Source organism: Solanum tuberosum, unplaced genomic scaffold (genome assembly GCF_000226075.1).
Source record: "Solanum tuberosum cultivar DM 1-3 516 R44 unplaced genomic scaffold, SolTub_3.0 scf00724, whole genome shotgun sequence".
Classification (NCBI taxonomy): Eukaryota; Viridiplantae; Streptophyta; class Magnoliopsida; order Solanales; family Solanaceae; genus Solanum; species Solanum tuberosum.
Window position 1 is genome coordinate 89,848 of NW_006239637.1, and position 13,737 is coordinate 103,584.

The 13,737-nt window shown below is 32.0% G+C and overlaps 1 protein-coding gene across 2 annotated transcripts; it reads left to right on the top strand.

Annotated features, from left to right (window-relative positions):
• Positions 1-8,154: 8,154 nt before the first annotated feature.
• Positions 8,155-12,429, top strand: LOC102598826 (tetratricopeptide repeat protein 33). Of its 2 annotated transcripts, none has more exons than XM_006367052.2 (5): positions 8,155-8,461; positions 10,135-10,273; positions 10,767-10,798; positions 11,512-11,598; positions 11,937-12,429. In XM_006367052.2, the coding sequence occupies exons 1-5, from the start codon at positions 8,246-8,248 to the stop codon at positions 12,015-12,017; spliced, it is 555 nt and encodes a 184-aa protein (XP_006367114.1). In that variant the 5' UTR covers positions 8,155-8,245; the 3' UTR covers positions 12,018-12,429. The 2 variants fall into 2 exon arrangements, with proteins under 2 accessions (XP_006367114.1, XP_006367113.1); XM_006367051.2 differs by having other exon boundaries at positions 8,159-8,461; positions 11,933-12,429.
• The last annotated feature ends 1,308 nt before the right edge of the window (positions 12,430-13,737 follow it).

The window sequence follows — 13,737 nt, forward strand, 5'->3', positions numbered from 1 at the left end:
GGAGCAGATGAAAAATGATCATGAGAGAGACCAAAACATGGTCAAGATCATAACACAACTTGACATTTTATCCAACTTGATATTGTTTATCTATATTTATTAGTCGGAAATAAAGTAAAAGATTATCTTATGTCTTTTCTAGTGTTGTTCTAAAGGAGTATTAGTAATTTCAATAGTTCTAAGTTGTTTATCATTCTTATTTAGCCTTCATTTACTTGAGTATTTAGGAATTAAGTTGGTATTCTGGTTAGCCTGAGGCAATAGTGGTGTCTGGACTAATGTTCATGCATTTCGAGTATTGGACTGATCCTTACATCCATACATAATAATGTTGTTCATCAAGGTTTAAGCAAATGGAAAGGAATCACCAAACTGTTTGCCTCAGTTTCATTAAATCCGCATATACCATGGTCTCCATTGGCTCCTCAACTACTTAGCGACACCCTTGGGTGCATTATCGTCCAACCTTTTTACTTCCTTCTTCCCATTATTGTCTCTCTTAATCTCTATTTCTTTTTCACTTACTCTTTCTCTTCCTTCTCTCTATTTTCTTCTTCCTTTTTTCCCTTCTTTTTTCACATTAGTAGTAACTCTATATCTTCTAAGGAACTTCATAATAAGGCAAGTTGGGTGTGTTGTTAGTATTAGGGAGGTTTTTACAAGTTTTCAAAACTTCTTCAACCTTTCGTTTCTAACTTCAAAGAGCAACATGAGCATATGGTTTAGTGTTTTCATCTCTAGTTTTAGCCATACTTTATAATCTACAAGCAAAAACATATTTATCAACCACTAGTTTATTAACGTAACCAGAGTAAACCTTAAATAAAAGATGCAAAATAAATAGCAGATCCAACAGAAATCAACAATGCGATTGACAGAAATGACACTAAAGTCGATCAAAGTTTAGTAAAAATTTCAAAATCAATAGGCGAGATAAACATAAATTTTTTGTAAAGATATGGCACATGGGCCTAACTCAACACAAAAAGCTAGCTCAAAAGGGGAGGTTTGTCCAAGTCCATATAAGGAGACCAAATTTCCATCCCTCTACCGATGTTGGACTTCTTAACACTCCCCGCACGCCCAGACCTCAACTAGAGTGTAAACACTTCTAAATAGGGGCCAAACATCGGTGAACAACAAATTGGGATGGGTCTGGCGTTGATACCATGTAAAGATATGACACATGGGCCTAACTAAATCCCAAAAGCTAGCTCATGAGCGGAGGTTTGTCCAAGTCCATATAAGGAGACCAAATTCCCATCCCTCTACCGATGTGGGACTTCTTAACAATTTTTTTTTAAAAATAAGCAACCAAATAGGGTCAAATATTTATATCCAAACAAAAACGTCATTAGAGACCACAAATATTCATGGAATACGGCGAAAAAATTTCATCCTAAACAAGAACATGAAGAAAAACAGTCCAGAAAAAGGAGTCATTAAATCATTACACTACTACAACAAAATAAACAACCAAATACGGCTAAAAATTACCAAAAAACACCATTACAGAAGATTCAACTTACCAAAGATGAAAGCTTTGAACTTGAGGAAGAAGATTGAATAAAACAGATGAAGATTTGAGAGGGGTTTAGGACGATGAAATGGTTGAATAAGTTAATGGAAGAGAAGTGGGTGAAATGGTTGATTATACTGATTTCATCTTTCAAGAATAGAAGATGTTCTTGAAAGATGAAAAGTCTTGCACTTGGAGAAGAAGAAACATCGGAACAGAAACAAACAGAGATTCAGAAAATATTTGCCTTGATTTTCATCAAATAATAATATATTTTAAAATGTATAGGGATTATAATATATTCTTGAAAAGTTATATCTTTTCCCCAAGTTTTTTTTTTTAAAAAAAACCATGACCCCACATTCACAAAAATACCCTAAGTTTTAAAAAGGCCAAAGAGACCCATGACCCCACACTTTTTCTTTTTAAAAAGCCCAACCCTAGAAAATAAAGCAAAAATAAATTAAGTGGGTATAGAGTAAATTAAGTTATAAAAGTGTCCCCAATGTCAATTCTTCTCAAGAAACTACGTAGTTATATTGTTCAAGCTAAATTACCAAAAACTAATTATTATTTCATTTTTAAAATTCTTGCACGGAATATATGTTTATGTGGGTGTGTGATTTCGGATTGTTAATTTTAATGTGAAGTCATGTGTGTTATTAAGAAATTGTGTGTGTGGATGAGCTAGGAAATTAATTTTCATGCTAATTTAAATTACTGAAAACTAATTTTCTATATAGTTTATTTATCTATATTGCATGGTTGTGTGTGTGTTGTTGGGGTAATAGGTTTGTGTGGGTTTGTAGATTAATTAGGATGACTTTTAATTAATTTGTTATACATTTCTAGGAAATGGTCACTTTATTTTAAAAGATACTTAACCAATTAAAGAGAAAATTGATTTTATTTTTCCATGTAATTTCACTATCTTCATTACTAGCGCATCGTTAATTTTTTTTTATTGGAAGCATGTCCCTTTCATAATCTTACCTGGAAAAGTATCTTAAATCTCAAATAATCAGCTAGCTAGCTAGATGTGTTTTAAAATATATATTAATGGCACAAAGAAACTAATACGTAAGTAATATAAGATTTAATGATTTCGCAAATTCAGGGATAAGCGCACTCAAATTATTAATTTCAACTTCAATTTTTCATGTCTATACCTTTTGCTTGAAAACTTTATAATGCTTAATACATAGAATACCTTCTAAAATTAACAATTTATGTAATTTCTAGTTGAATTTCTAAGTTAGTTCAGGTAAGATTAAGAGAACGGGTGCGTTTGGTATGAAGTTACATATTTTTCAATTTTCTCATTATTGGTTCAATCTGGGATCAAGATCGGGGATAGGTCTCAAGTCGATGTTAACATCAACGTCATTGGGTGTCAGGTCGTGGCTGGGTCGGTGTTCAAATCCTAGGCTAGAGTTAGGCTAGGGTCAAGTTGAGAATCAAGTTCTATAGTGGGATGGAGCCAGTATAGAGGATTGGGGCTAAGATCGTGTCTCGGGTTGGTATTGGGGTCAAGTAGAGGTGGAGACCCTTCAGCGTTATAGGATATAGTGATTTCAATATTTATCTTTAAAATGCTCACCTCATATTAAAATAATAATTCGAGTACTCTTTTTTTTTAAATAAAAAATAACGAGGATAGGGAATGAGGAAGGAGAAATGAGGGAAGGATTATAATTAAGGATGGAAAATCGAACCTCAAGTGGAAGTTCAGATAGTCGATCAACAATCAACTGAATACATATGTAATAAGACTCTTCGAAATTTGAGTTGAGAAATTAACAACGGAATAGCACTATAGAGGAAAACTAACAAACGGAAACGAAGACTCATGTTACAGTTTATAACATTCTTGAAAGTTAATTAATAAAGGAAAAATCACTCTTATTGAAAAACAAAATACTACACCATATATAGTTACAGACTTACAGTATTGTAAAGACCGAATCAGGTAAAAATATGTAATCCTTTTTTATAATACTGGCGATGTATATAAGTTAAATCCTAGGAAACTTCATAATCAAATAAATACTAATTTATTCAATAATATTAGCATAATCCAAAAGGCGAGTTCATTACTACTAAGAGGAGGTGCCATCAGAGGGGTTAATCTTTTTCTTATCATTCTTGAAAGTGGACACTACAACTTTGCCTATCTTTTCAACAGCCATTTTCTTCACTGACTTCTTATCTTTCTTTGGAAACACACTTCCAATATTCTTTGATGTGCCTACTTTGCTCTTTCCATTATTCTCCATATCTCTTCTCTTCTCTTAAAATAAAATTAATTATGAATATGAGTAAGTGTAGTGTATTATTGCTTTGTTGCTTTAACTTTTGATGCTTCGAGGAGTTCATATATATGTTGAGGTATTTATAGGAGTTTAGGCTTTGTTTATGGTATTCTTCACAATGTTTTCATGTAACTTCTTCATGAATTTCTAAGTTGGCTCATGTAAGATTTTAAGCACATTGTTGTCTATTTCGTGCAATATGGAATGTGTTTGTGTGTGTGGAATTCATATTTAATTTATTTATATCTCATATCTTATGTTATTAACAAGTGTGAGCTCATATTTGAAATTCTTTCTGCCTCAATTTATATGAAGAGGTTCCGGTCAACAATTTTAATTTTCTTATTAAGAAATTCAGATATAGACTCTTGAAATATTTTAAAATAATATTTAAAAACTATACACCAAAAGTTCTACTAGTCAACATAACTAATTAGTAGTTTCAAAAAAAAAAAAAGTTTGAGAAAATCATATTGTTGCATGGGTTGTGTGTGTGTGTGTATTGGAGGAGGAGTGGGTAATTTGTGGGTTAGCGTGGGTGTGTGGATTAATTAAGATGACTCCTATTTAATTTGACTCATAATAATTACATAACGGAAAAATGTCCCTAACATCCTGACCTCAAATCAAAGAAATATATTATAACACATACTCTAAATAATACGTAAAGGATTTTATTAATGTAATAAGCGTGTGGGCCAAATCTTCTCAAATCTTGTTGTGTTCATTTCCTTTACCGTGTTCTCATATTTGTTTGTATTTTTGTGTATGTAAGGTGTAAAGGGGATTTATGGTAATGAAAAAAAAAATTGGCCAGAATTTCGCCAGAGTGATAAAATAACATATTTTACACTATGTTATTTTACCTTTTTGAACATTTTTATCATTTTAACTTTAATGCCTTTTAATTAAAAAATAGAAAAAAGATTAGTTTATTTTAAAATAAAAAGGATATTATAGACTTTTTAAATTTTTGGCCAAATTCTCTGGTCATTTAGCATTACCCGTAAAGTAAATTTTGTGGATTAATTATTTGTCTTTCTTGAAAACATATACTCCCTCCATTTCATATTAAATAAACATCTTATTAAAAATATTTGTCTCAGATTACTCGATCACTTACTAAATTAGGATAGAATTAAATTTTTTTTTCTTATTTTACCCCTATAATTATTATGGTCGTTGAAAGTTAAACAAACTTGAAAGACTCAAGAATTTCTTTTGGCTTGGGATGATGTCGTTGGTTCTTTACTTCTCTTACCTTCTCGGGAGCTTCATTTCGGAGTCGACGTTCAAGAGGGTAATTAATATGAACAAAGTAAAATTAATCAATATAATAATGATTTCTTAATTACCACGTAAAATAGAAAGTGCTCATCTAATATGAGACAGAGGGAGTATCTCTTATCATTATTCTACTATCACTAGAAGAAAACTGTGAATTAAATGGGGATTTTCTTGGGAATTAGTATGAAAATTTGCAAGAAAATAAGTTTCCTAGAATTTTCATACTAATCCCTAGGAAAATCCCCATGTAATGCACACTTTTTTTGTAGTGTATCTTATTCTTCAATTTTATTATAATTAATTATTTCATTTACTTCTGTTATCAAATTATTTTTTGTTGCTACTATTCTCTTCTCCTTTATTTTTTATATCCACTGTATTTTCTTTCCATTCTTATTTTTTTATATATATGTTTTACTTGAGGTGATGCTCTATCAAAAATTAAACAATCTCTTTACTTTCATAAAATAAAGGCAACTTAAAGTTATATTAATATTGTGTTCAGGGGCGGACCTACTTGGTTGCAAGTGGGTTCATATGAACCCACATCGTCAGAAAAATTCATTGTTCAATATGTTTTTTGAAACAATACATGTATATATAAATAATCCCCATTTAGAACAATAGGAACGTGTAGTCCAGGGCAAGGTGTGTACAATTTGAATGATACATGGTGGGATCGATTCGCACCCGCAACAATTAATTATTTTCCCTTTTTGAGACTTAAAACAGACACAATAAATTATTGTTTTGTTCTTATTTTATTCACTTCATTTAATACTGCTTCATTTTTTTCATATATATTGAACCCACTTGGTAAAATTTCTGGGTCCGCCACTGATTGCGTTATTGTATGAATAGAAGCGTAAATAAGATAGTTGGTTTGCTTAGCGTGATCGTTACAGCCCTTTGGCGTTATACGATCGCGATTTCAATATTTATCTAAATTTTCACCTCTTATTAAAATGAAAATTTGACTATATTTGTTTAGAAGAAAAAATTGGGAAAGGGATTACAAGGCAGAAAATTGAACCAACTAATTGAACTATTAAGATTTCTCAAAAATTCGAGCACTTCACTTTAGTTTATATTTAGAAATTAACAATGAAATTACACTATTGAAGAGGGAAATTAACAAACGGAAACGAAAACTCGTGTTACAACTTACAACATGCTTAAAGGTTTTAATTAATAAAGGAAATATCACTCTCATATAAAAACAAAATACTACACCATAGTTTATTAAATGAGTTTAATTTATATACATCAACAATATAATAAAGAAGATAAACAATGTAAACATTATTCTTTACAATACTGGAGATGTATATAAGTTAAACCCTCGAAATACATTAGAATCAAATAAATACATTATTCAATAATATTAGCACAATCTTAAAAGCAAGTTGATCATACTAAGGGGACTAAGATGTGACATGAGAGGGGTTAATCTTCTTCTTATCATTCTTGAAAGTGGACACCACAGTTTTACCTATCTTTTCAATAGCCATTTTCTTCACGGACTTCTTATCTTTCTTTGGAAACACACTTCCATTGTTTGATGTGCCTACTTTGCCCTTTCCATTATTCTCCATATCTCTTCTCTTACAAATAAAATAATTAATTAAATGTGAGGGAGTATAGTGTATTATTGTTTTGTTGCTTTAACTTGTGATGCTTTGAGGAGTTCATGTGCTTAGGTATTTATAGGAGTTTAGGCTTTGTTTATGGTATTCTTCTTAATGTTTTCATGTAACTTCTTCGTGAATTTCTAAGTTGGCTCATGTATGATTTTGAGAACATTGTTGTCTATTTTGTGCATGGAATGTGTGATTGTGTGTGTTTTTGGCGTTTATATATTTATATTTGTAAGTCTTGTGTTATTAAATTGTGTGAGTTCATATAGATGTGGTAATCGCCCCAATTTTAATTATAATCTAATTATTCAGTACTCTTCTGCTTCAATTTTATGTGAAGGGGTTCAGAGTTAGTATGAGGGTTAACATATTTGATTTGATTATGAATTCGAGTAAAGACTTTTTAAGTACTTTAAAACAAAATTTATAAATTTAATAATTATACGAAAAGTACTACAAATCAACATAGCTACTAGTTCCACTAAAAAATAAGTTAAAGAGAAATTTATATTATTGCATGGGGTGGGGCAGGATTGGTTTTGTGGGTTTGTGTGGGTGGGTGGATTAATTAGGATGACTCCTATAACCTATTTAAGCGTGTGGGCCAAATCTTCTTAAATTTTGTTTTTTTCAATTCGTTTACCGTGTTCTGATATTTATTTATTTAATTTGTGTGTAGGTAAGGCATATAGGGAATTCATTGTAAATTTTGTGGATTATTTGTGTTTCTTAAAAGCATATATATCTCTTTGTTATAACTTATTGTTATTGTTATTGTTCTGTTATCTTGTTTTTTTATTTTATTAAGTTGAATAATTTGAGAAATTTTTATATTTGACATGGATTATTAATTAGACATTCTTTTCATGATTTTACTAATTGAACACTATAGTCTATATACCTAATAAAATTTAACTTTTAAATACTTTTAATTATTGGCTGAATTTGTGTAACATTAATGTTGCTAAATTGAAAAAACGTGTGATGTACACACATATTAAGAGCGTGAATTTATAATTTTCATTAAAAAAATTACGACTTTATATTAGTTATAAAATTGGCAAAATTGTTAATTTAATATGAAAAAAATACCTTTATAATTTTACCTAAAAATGATAAAAATAATTTTAAAAAAATCTCACACCTTTAATATGATAAATATTTAAAATTCCATTCCTTTAATTTGACCCCAAATAAATCTTATTCTTCTTTTTTGTCTGTGGCAAATTTGAATTTTCAATGAATAATCCAATATATTTGAAAAAATTAGGATCAAAATAAGGTTATTTAAATTTCGAAATTGAAAAGATATGAGGTAAATTAAAATGAAATAATGTTAAGTATCTCATAAATTAGGACGTAATATTTATGACTTTTTTTGTTATTATAGAGATAAAAGATTAAAAGTTGTGTGAGTATATTTGAAATTAACCTTTTGGTGTTCACTTTGATTCAACTGGCAGCCAAAACAGAGAAACGGCTCGAAGAAGATGAAGATGACATGGAAGAATCAGAGCAAAAAGAACCCTAACAAGAGACCTATTTCTCAATTCCAAGACCTACCTTTCGATCCTACTGAAGATTCCACGTTTCCCAAGGAAAAACTTCCTAAAAACGAAGAGATTTCTAAAGTTAATGGAGATGATGATAACGATACGATCAAGCTTGTTGAGTCCTTTCAACAACAAGGAAATAAGCTTGCTGAGGTATTTCCTCACATGGGTTTCTTTTTTTTTCTGTATTTTATCTATTTTTTTCTACTTTTTGTAATTTCATTAGTTTAATCGTATAATTTACAAATTGTTGTTTGTTCTTTCTATTATCTGAGCAGATTTGTTCAATACGTTTATGTGTCCTGGTGTTAAAGATGTGAAATTTTTAAACAAATTCTGAAAAATAGATTGAGATTAGCTTTAGCAAATTGCTGTTAGATGGTATGGTTATCACTTGATATTGTTTATCTTTATTGATTAGTTGGAAATGAAGTAAAAGATTATCTTATGTTAGTGATGAGGTTTTTTCTAGTGTTATTCTAAAGGAGTATTAGTAATTTCAATAGTTCTAAGTTGTTTATCATTCTTATTTAGCCTTCATTTACTTTTTGGACATACTTGAGTATCTGAGAATTAAATTGGTATTCCGGTTAGCCTGAGATAATCGTTGTCTATTGTAAAATCAAGTACATGTTTTATATTATGCTCTGTATATTTCATTTTTAATTTAAGTTAATCAAACATCTACAAAAAGAAGTATATATATATACACTATAATCCCCACATTATAATCCTGGGTATAACTTATTTGCGAACCAAACAACCCCTTAGAAATTAATTGTGTCATTAAAGTTTGGAGTTGTGAGTTGGAGGTCAAAAGTTCAGTCTTTCAAATAGTTGCCTTGCTATGTGAAATAGGAAGGCTGTTTGCCAAATGGTTGTACTGCAGTTTGCACCACCACTTATAACTGGACGTCAACGTTCAGTAAGTTAACTATAAGAGGGTGAACTGAAGTGAAGAGTTGAGTCTTGAAACTAGCCTCTTTGTATTGTAGAAAGTAAGAATATACACAGCTGCTTGTCACACATTTTTTGAGGAGAAAGGGGGTATAAGTGGTGTTTCACTAATACTTTTATCTTAAAGATGAGCTTTAGCGCGATGGTAAGTTGAGTGTGAAATGACCTCAATATGAAGTATATTTTGCAAAAGCACAATGGTAAATCTACTGCAGAAAGTAAGTCTTAATACAGTTGCTTGTATAAAGGTAAGGTTGTACTACATTTTGCATTAACACTAATAGCTGAGGCTAAAGACAATGCTAACTTAATTTTATAGTGGCTCTGAAGTCGAAAGGAAGCCTTAAAAGTTAGCCTCCGCATAGAATTAAAAGTTAAGGCTATATACGGATTTTTAGTATCAAAAGTTACACTAACAATTAAAGGTGAGATTCAACACATTGGTAAGTAAGTATATGTTGTGGTGAGAACCTTTTTTGGAGGTCTCCAACATATCCTAAATGCTGAGGAATACAACATTACCAGTTTCAAAAAAAAAAAAAAGTATATGTTGAGGTGAGTTGGATGTCAGAAGTTCTCTTGTAGATAGCCTGGTTGCGGTTCAGAGAGTGAGGCTATGCACTCATGACCTCTTTTGCAAACCTAAATATCTATCTTGCAAGGATCTTTTTTTACCTCTGGATAAGGGTGCGGGACTCTTACCATATTTGGTCATTCAAACCCTCATTGAGTCCTCGAAGAATATTTTTGGATGAGTGATTTCGAACACTTCATTGATTGTTGCTATCATTTCCAAATTCCAACAGCATGATCCAGCAGCTGGGGTTAAGTCTCTCTTCTTTTCATTTTTTATTTTTATTTTTTTGAAGAAAGGGAAATATCGTGAAGCACTTGGGAAGTGGGAATCTGCTCTACTTTTGATGCCAGATCGTGCCATTCTGCATGAACAGAAGGCTCAAATTTTGCTTGAACTTGGAGAAACATGGAAGGCGCTACAAGCTGCTACTCGTATGTTTTGAGTCTCACATTAATTCGAATGAAATTCTCCTCATTTCCTGAGCAAATTATGCTGAGATAATGTCAATTCACAAACATATTTTACTTGGATTTATTTTCAATGCTATATCTCATTAAAGGTTATGCACCTACTTTTAGGCTCTGAAGCTTCTTAGTGCCTACTTTTGACTCACCTTTAAGGTTATGGACAAATCTGGCAAATATATCATTTCAAATATGATCTTGATAACAGCCAAATGTGGGAACCTAGAGCAAGACTAAGTTTATTTTTTACTTATCTTTTCCTTAGCATTGGAAGATTTTTCTTTTCCACATTCTTCCTGTTGTAAATCTATATCTGGCATATAGATATTCAAAGTTGGATTTTAGCCTACTTTCATGGTCACTAATGCCCTCTTTAAGTCATTGATCTGTGTTTGTGTATAAAATAACTTCAGATGATATATTTCATGACTCATATGTAACCTGCTTCCTGTTTGAGCAGGTGCAACTGAGTTGGAACCAAGCTGGGGTGAGGTGTGTGAAACTGTTGATCATTCAGTTTTACTATTGTTTCACCTGTTGTTAATATACCTGCTTTAGGCATGTAAACGCAACTCTTAGTGCTCTGCAATAATTGGGAACCCTCACCATCCTTGCTTAATATCATGGGGGATCCTGATGAACAACGCAACATATTTTTTATCTGTGATCTATTCAGTTTCAATACTTCTAAGACTAATTTGTCAAACTTCAACTGGCTATAAGTGTCATGGGCTAGTTTTCATGTGCAAAGTCCTCTGGATTTCAGCCTTAATTGTTCACCCAATGTGCATGTTACTTCCTTTTTGTTCTACCTCTTCCTGCATCTATTCCCTAGACTATGCAAATTCAATGCTTCTATGTCTTCACTTGGTAATAAATTACTGGCTTTAGAGGTTAAGATAGGTAATTAGTGGTGTACCGACAAGCTACCTCATGATAGAAGCAGCTTTGCACTTTGAACTTCCTGGTCATACTTGCGTGCATAGTTAAGCTTAGAGCTTGATGGAATGATCAAGCAAAAGGCACTCTCTTTTTCTATTCCGTTTCCATAATCCAAACTATTTACAGCTTTGGAAAATGAAGCTTAGACTAAAAGGCGGTTGACTGCAAGCTTCTGGTTCTTAGGGAACGGTCAATTTCTACTATCACTAGAATGTACACTACTTTATTCCAGTGCTTATTGCTAGTTCTTCTGTCTGTTGCAGGCGTGGGTCACCCTTGGTAGAGCACAGCTGAATTATGGTGAGCCTGACAGTGCTATAGAAAGCTTAGACAGAGCACTAGCCATCAAGGTATAGATTAAATTTATAACTAATGCTCACGCTTGCTTCTTCTGAGGATCTTTTTTAACTGAGATGTTTCCTTTATGAGTAAATGGATATTCTTTGCTTTTAATGTATTACGCCAATACCAAAGGTCAATATTACTACCTTTGTATCTGGAGGACAAACTGTCTTTTGAGATTTAAGCAATTGTCTAACTCTATTCATCTTACTTCTATCACATCCTAGTTCTGAAATGTTCAGTGGAATATTGTGCTAAGTGTGTCAGATTGATTGCCTTCGTAATTGATGCTCACGTGTTCAGTAAACCACTTACGCACCATAAATCGGACTTGTTTTGCAGCCAGACTCTGCTGAGGCTCGTAATGATCGACAAGCTGCCTTGCATCATATTCAGAGGAGAAAACAGTTACAGACATCAGGTTTGAGCATGAACCAAAACCGTTTTGCTGTAGTGGACAAAACTGAGAGCACTTGAAGGTTTGAAAACGTAGGGTTAATCTCATTACCGATGATGCTTTGTTCCGATAAAATCCTGAGGCTAAGGAATATCTTGTCACATTTGACTTCGAGTCAAGGTTTCAAAATGCTGGTTCAGCTATAGAAAGAGGTGTAGGTGTGCATATCAGTGAGGAGAGAAAATAGCCAGAAGGGTTGACAATGATAAAACATGATGCCTGGGCACTGAAATGTCTACTTGTAATATAGATGATCCTCTATTGCCTCTAACATAGAGTTACTTCATACTTATGTTTGTTTGATTATTCTGAGTAGTAATATGTATGTATGTATATATATCTACACGTTCTGGTGTGCAAATCAAGTGAATGACGTTTTTTACGTTCAAAAAGTGCATCTGATTTGTTTTTTTACCTTAGAGGTGAACGATCAAAGGTGTAAAATATACTTTTTAAATGGAGCAGTCTGAATGCTTGTTGGCGTAGAGTTAAGTGAAGCATCAACATAAAATAAGACTGATAGCTCCGCCGTCCGCGCGTAACTTGATTTACAACAAGCCAAGTTAATGTTGATCCCTATTTAATAACTTGATATACAACAACCCATACAGTCGATGCAACAGATGTGGGGATGGCAACGTTGAGGGTTCAAAAAAAAAAAAAGTTCATTGGGACTAAGAAGAAGAGGTGGCATCAGAGGGGTTAATCTTTTTCTTATCATTCTTGAAAGTGGACACCACAGTTTTGCCAATCTTTTCAATAGCCATTGCCTTCACTGACTTCTTATCTTTCTTTGGAAACACACTTCCATTCTTTGATGTGCCTTCTTTGCCCTTTCCATTCTTCTCCATATCTTTATTGATAATATATGTAACTAAGTAAATTAAACTGTGTCATTCTCTGTAACAACTTAAATTTTTAGATGAAATGATCACACAGTACTTCAACAATCTCTTCTCTTAGTACTTATGAATATGAGGGAGTGTATTAATGCTTTGTTGTTTTTAGCTTGTGATGTTTTGAGGAGTACATATGTTGAGGTATTTATAAGAGTTTTGAGGGCTTTGTTTATAATGTCATGAAAGTTTTCATGTAACTTTAGTTGAATTTCTTAGTAATTAGCTTATGTAAGATTAAAAGAAGATTGTTGATTATTTCTTGCATGGAATATGTGTTTGTGTGAGTTTTGGGGGGTTTTAAATGGAAGCCGGTGTGTTATTCAAAATTGAAAATATATTACTCCTATTTTACTCTCTCCGTCCATTTTTATTTGTCCACTATATAATCTTGGGATGTCCAACAATACTTGTTCAATTTATAAAATCAATGTCATGTTGTGTCTATTTTACCATTGCTATTAAATACTGTATTTATTTTTCAATGTTTAGATAGCTTATATTTAATAAGGGTGATTTGATAAAATTACCCTATCATTTACTGCTTTTTAATCTCTGTGCTAAGTTAATATAGTGGACAACTATTGTTCAACATAATAATTTATTATTACATAGGGTGTGCGTATATATGTGTGTTTTTGATTGGATGGGAATGGGTTTGTGTGGGTTTGTGTGTGGATGCGTGAATTAATTTTGGTTTTTTCTATTTATTAATTTCAATTAACGACCTATGAAATAGTTATATATATACATTTCTTGGAAATGAAGTACTCCATATTACTCATGATATTAGC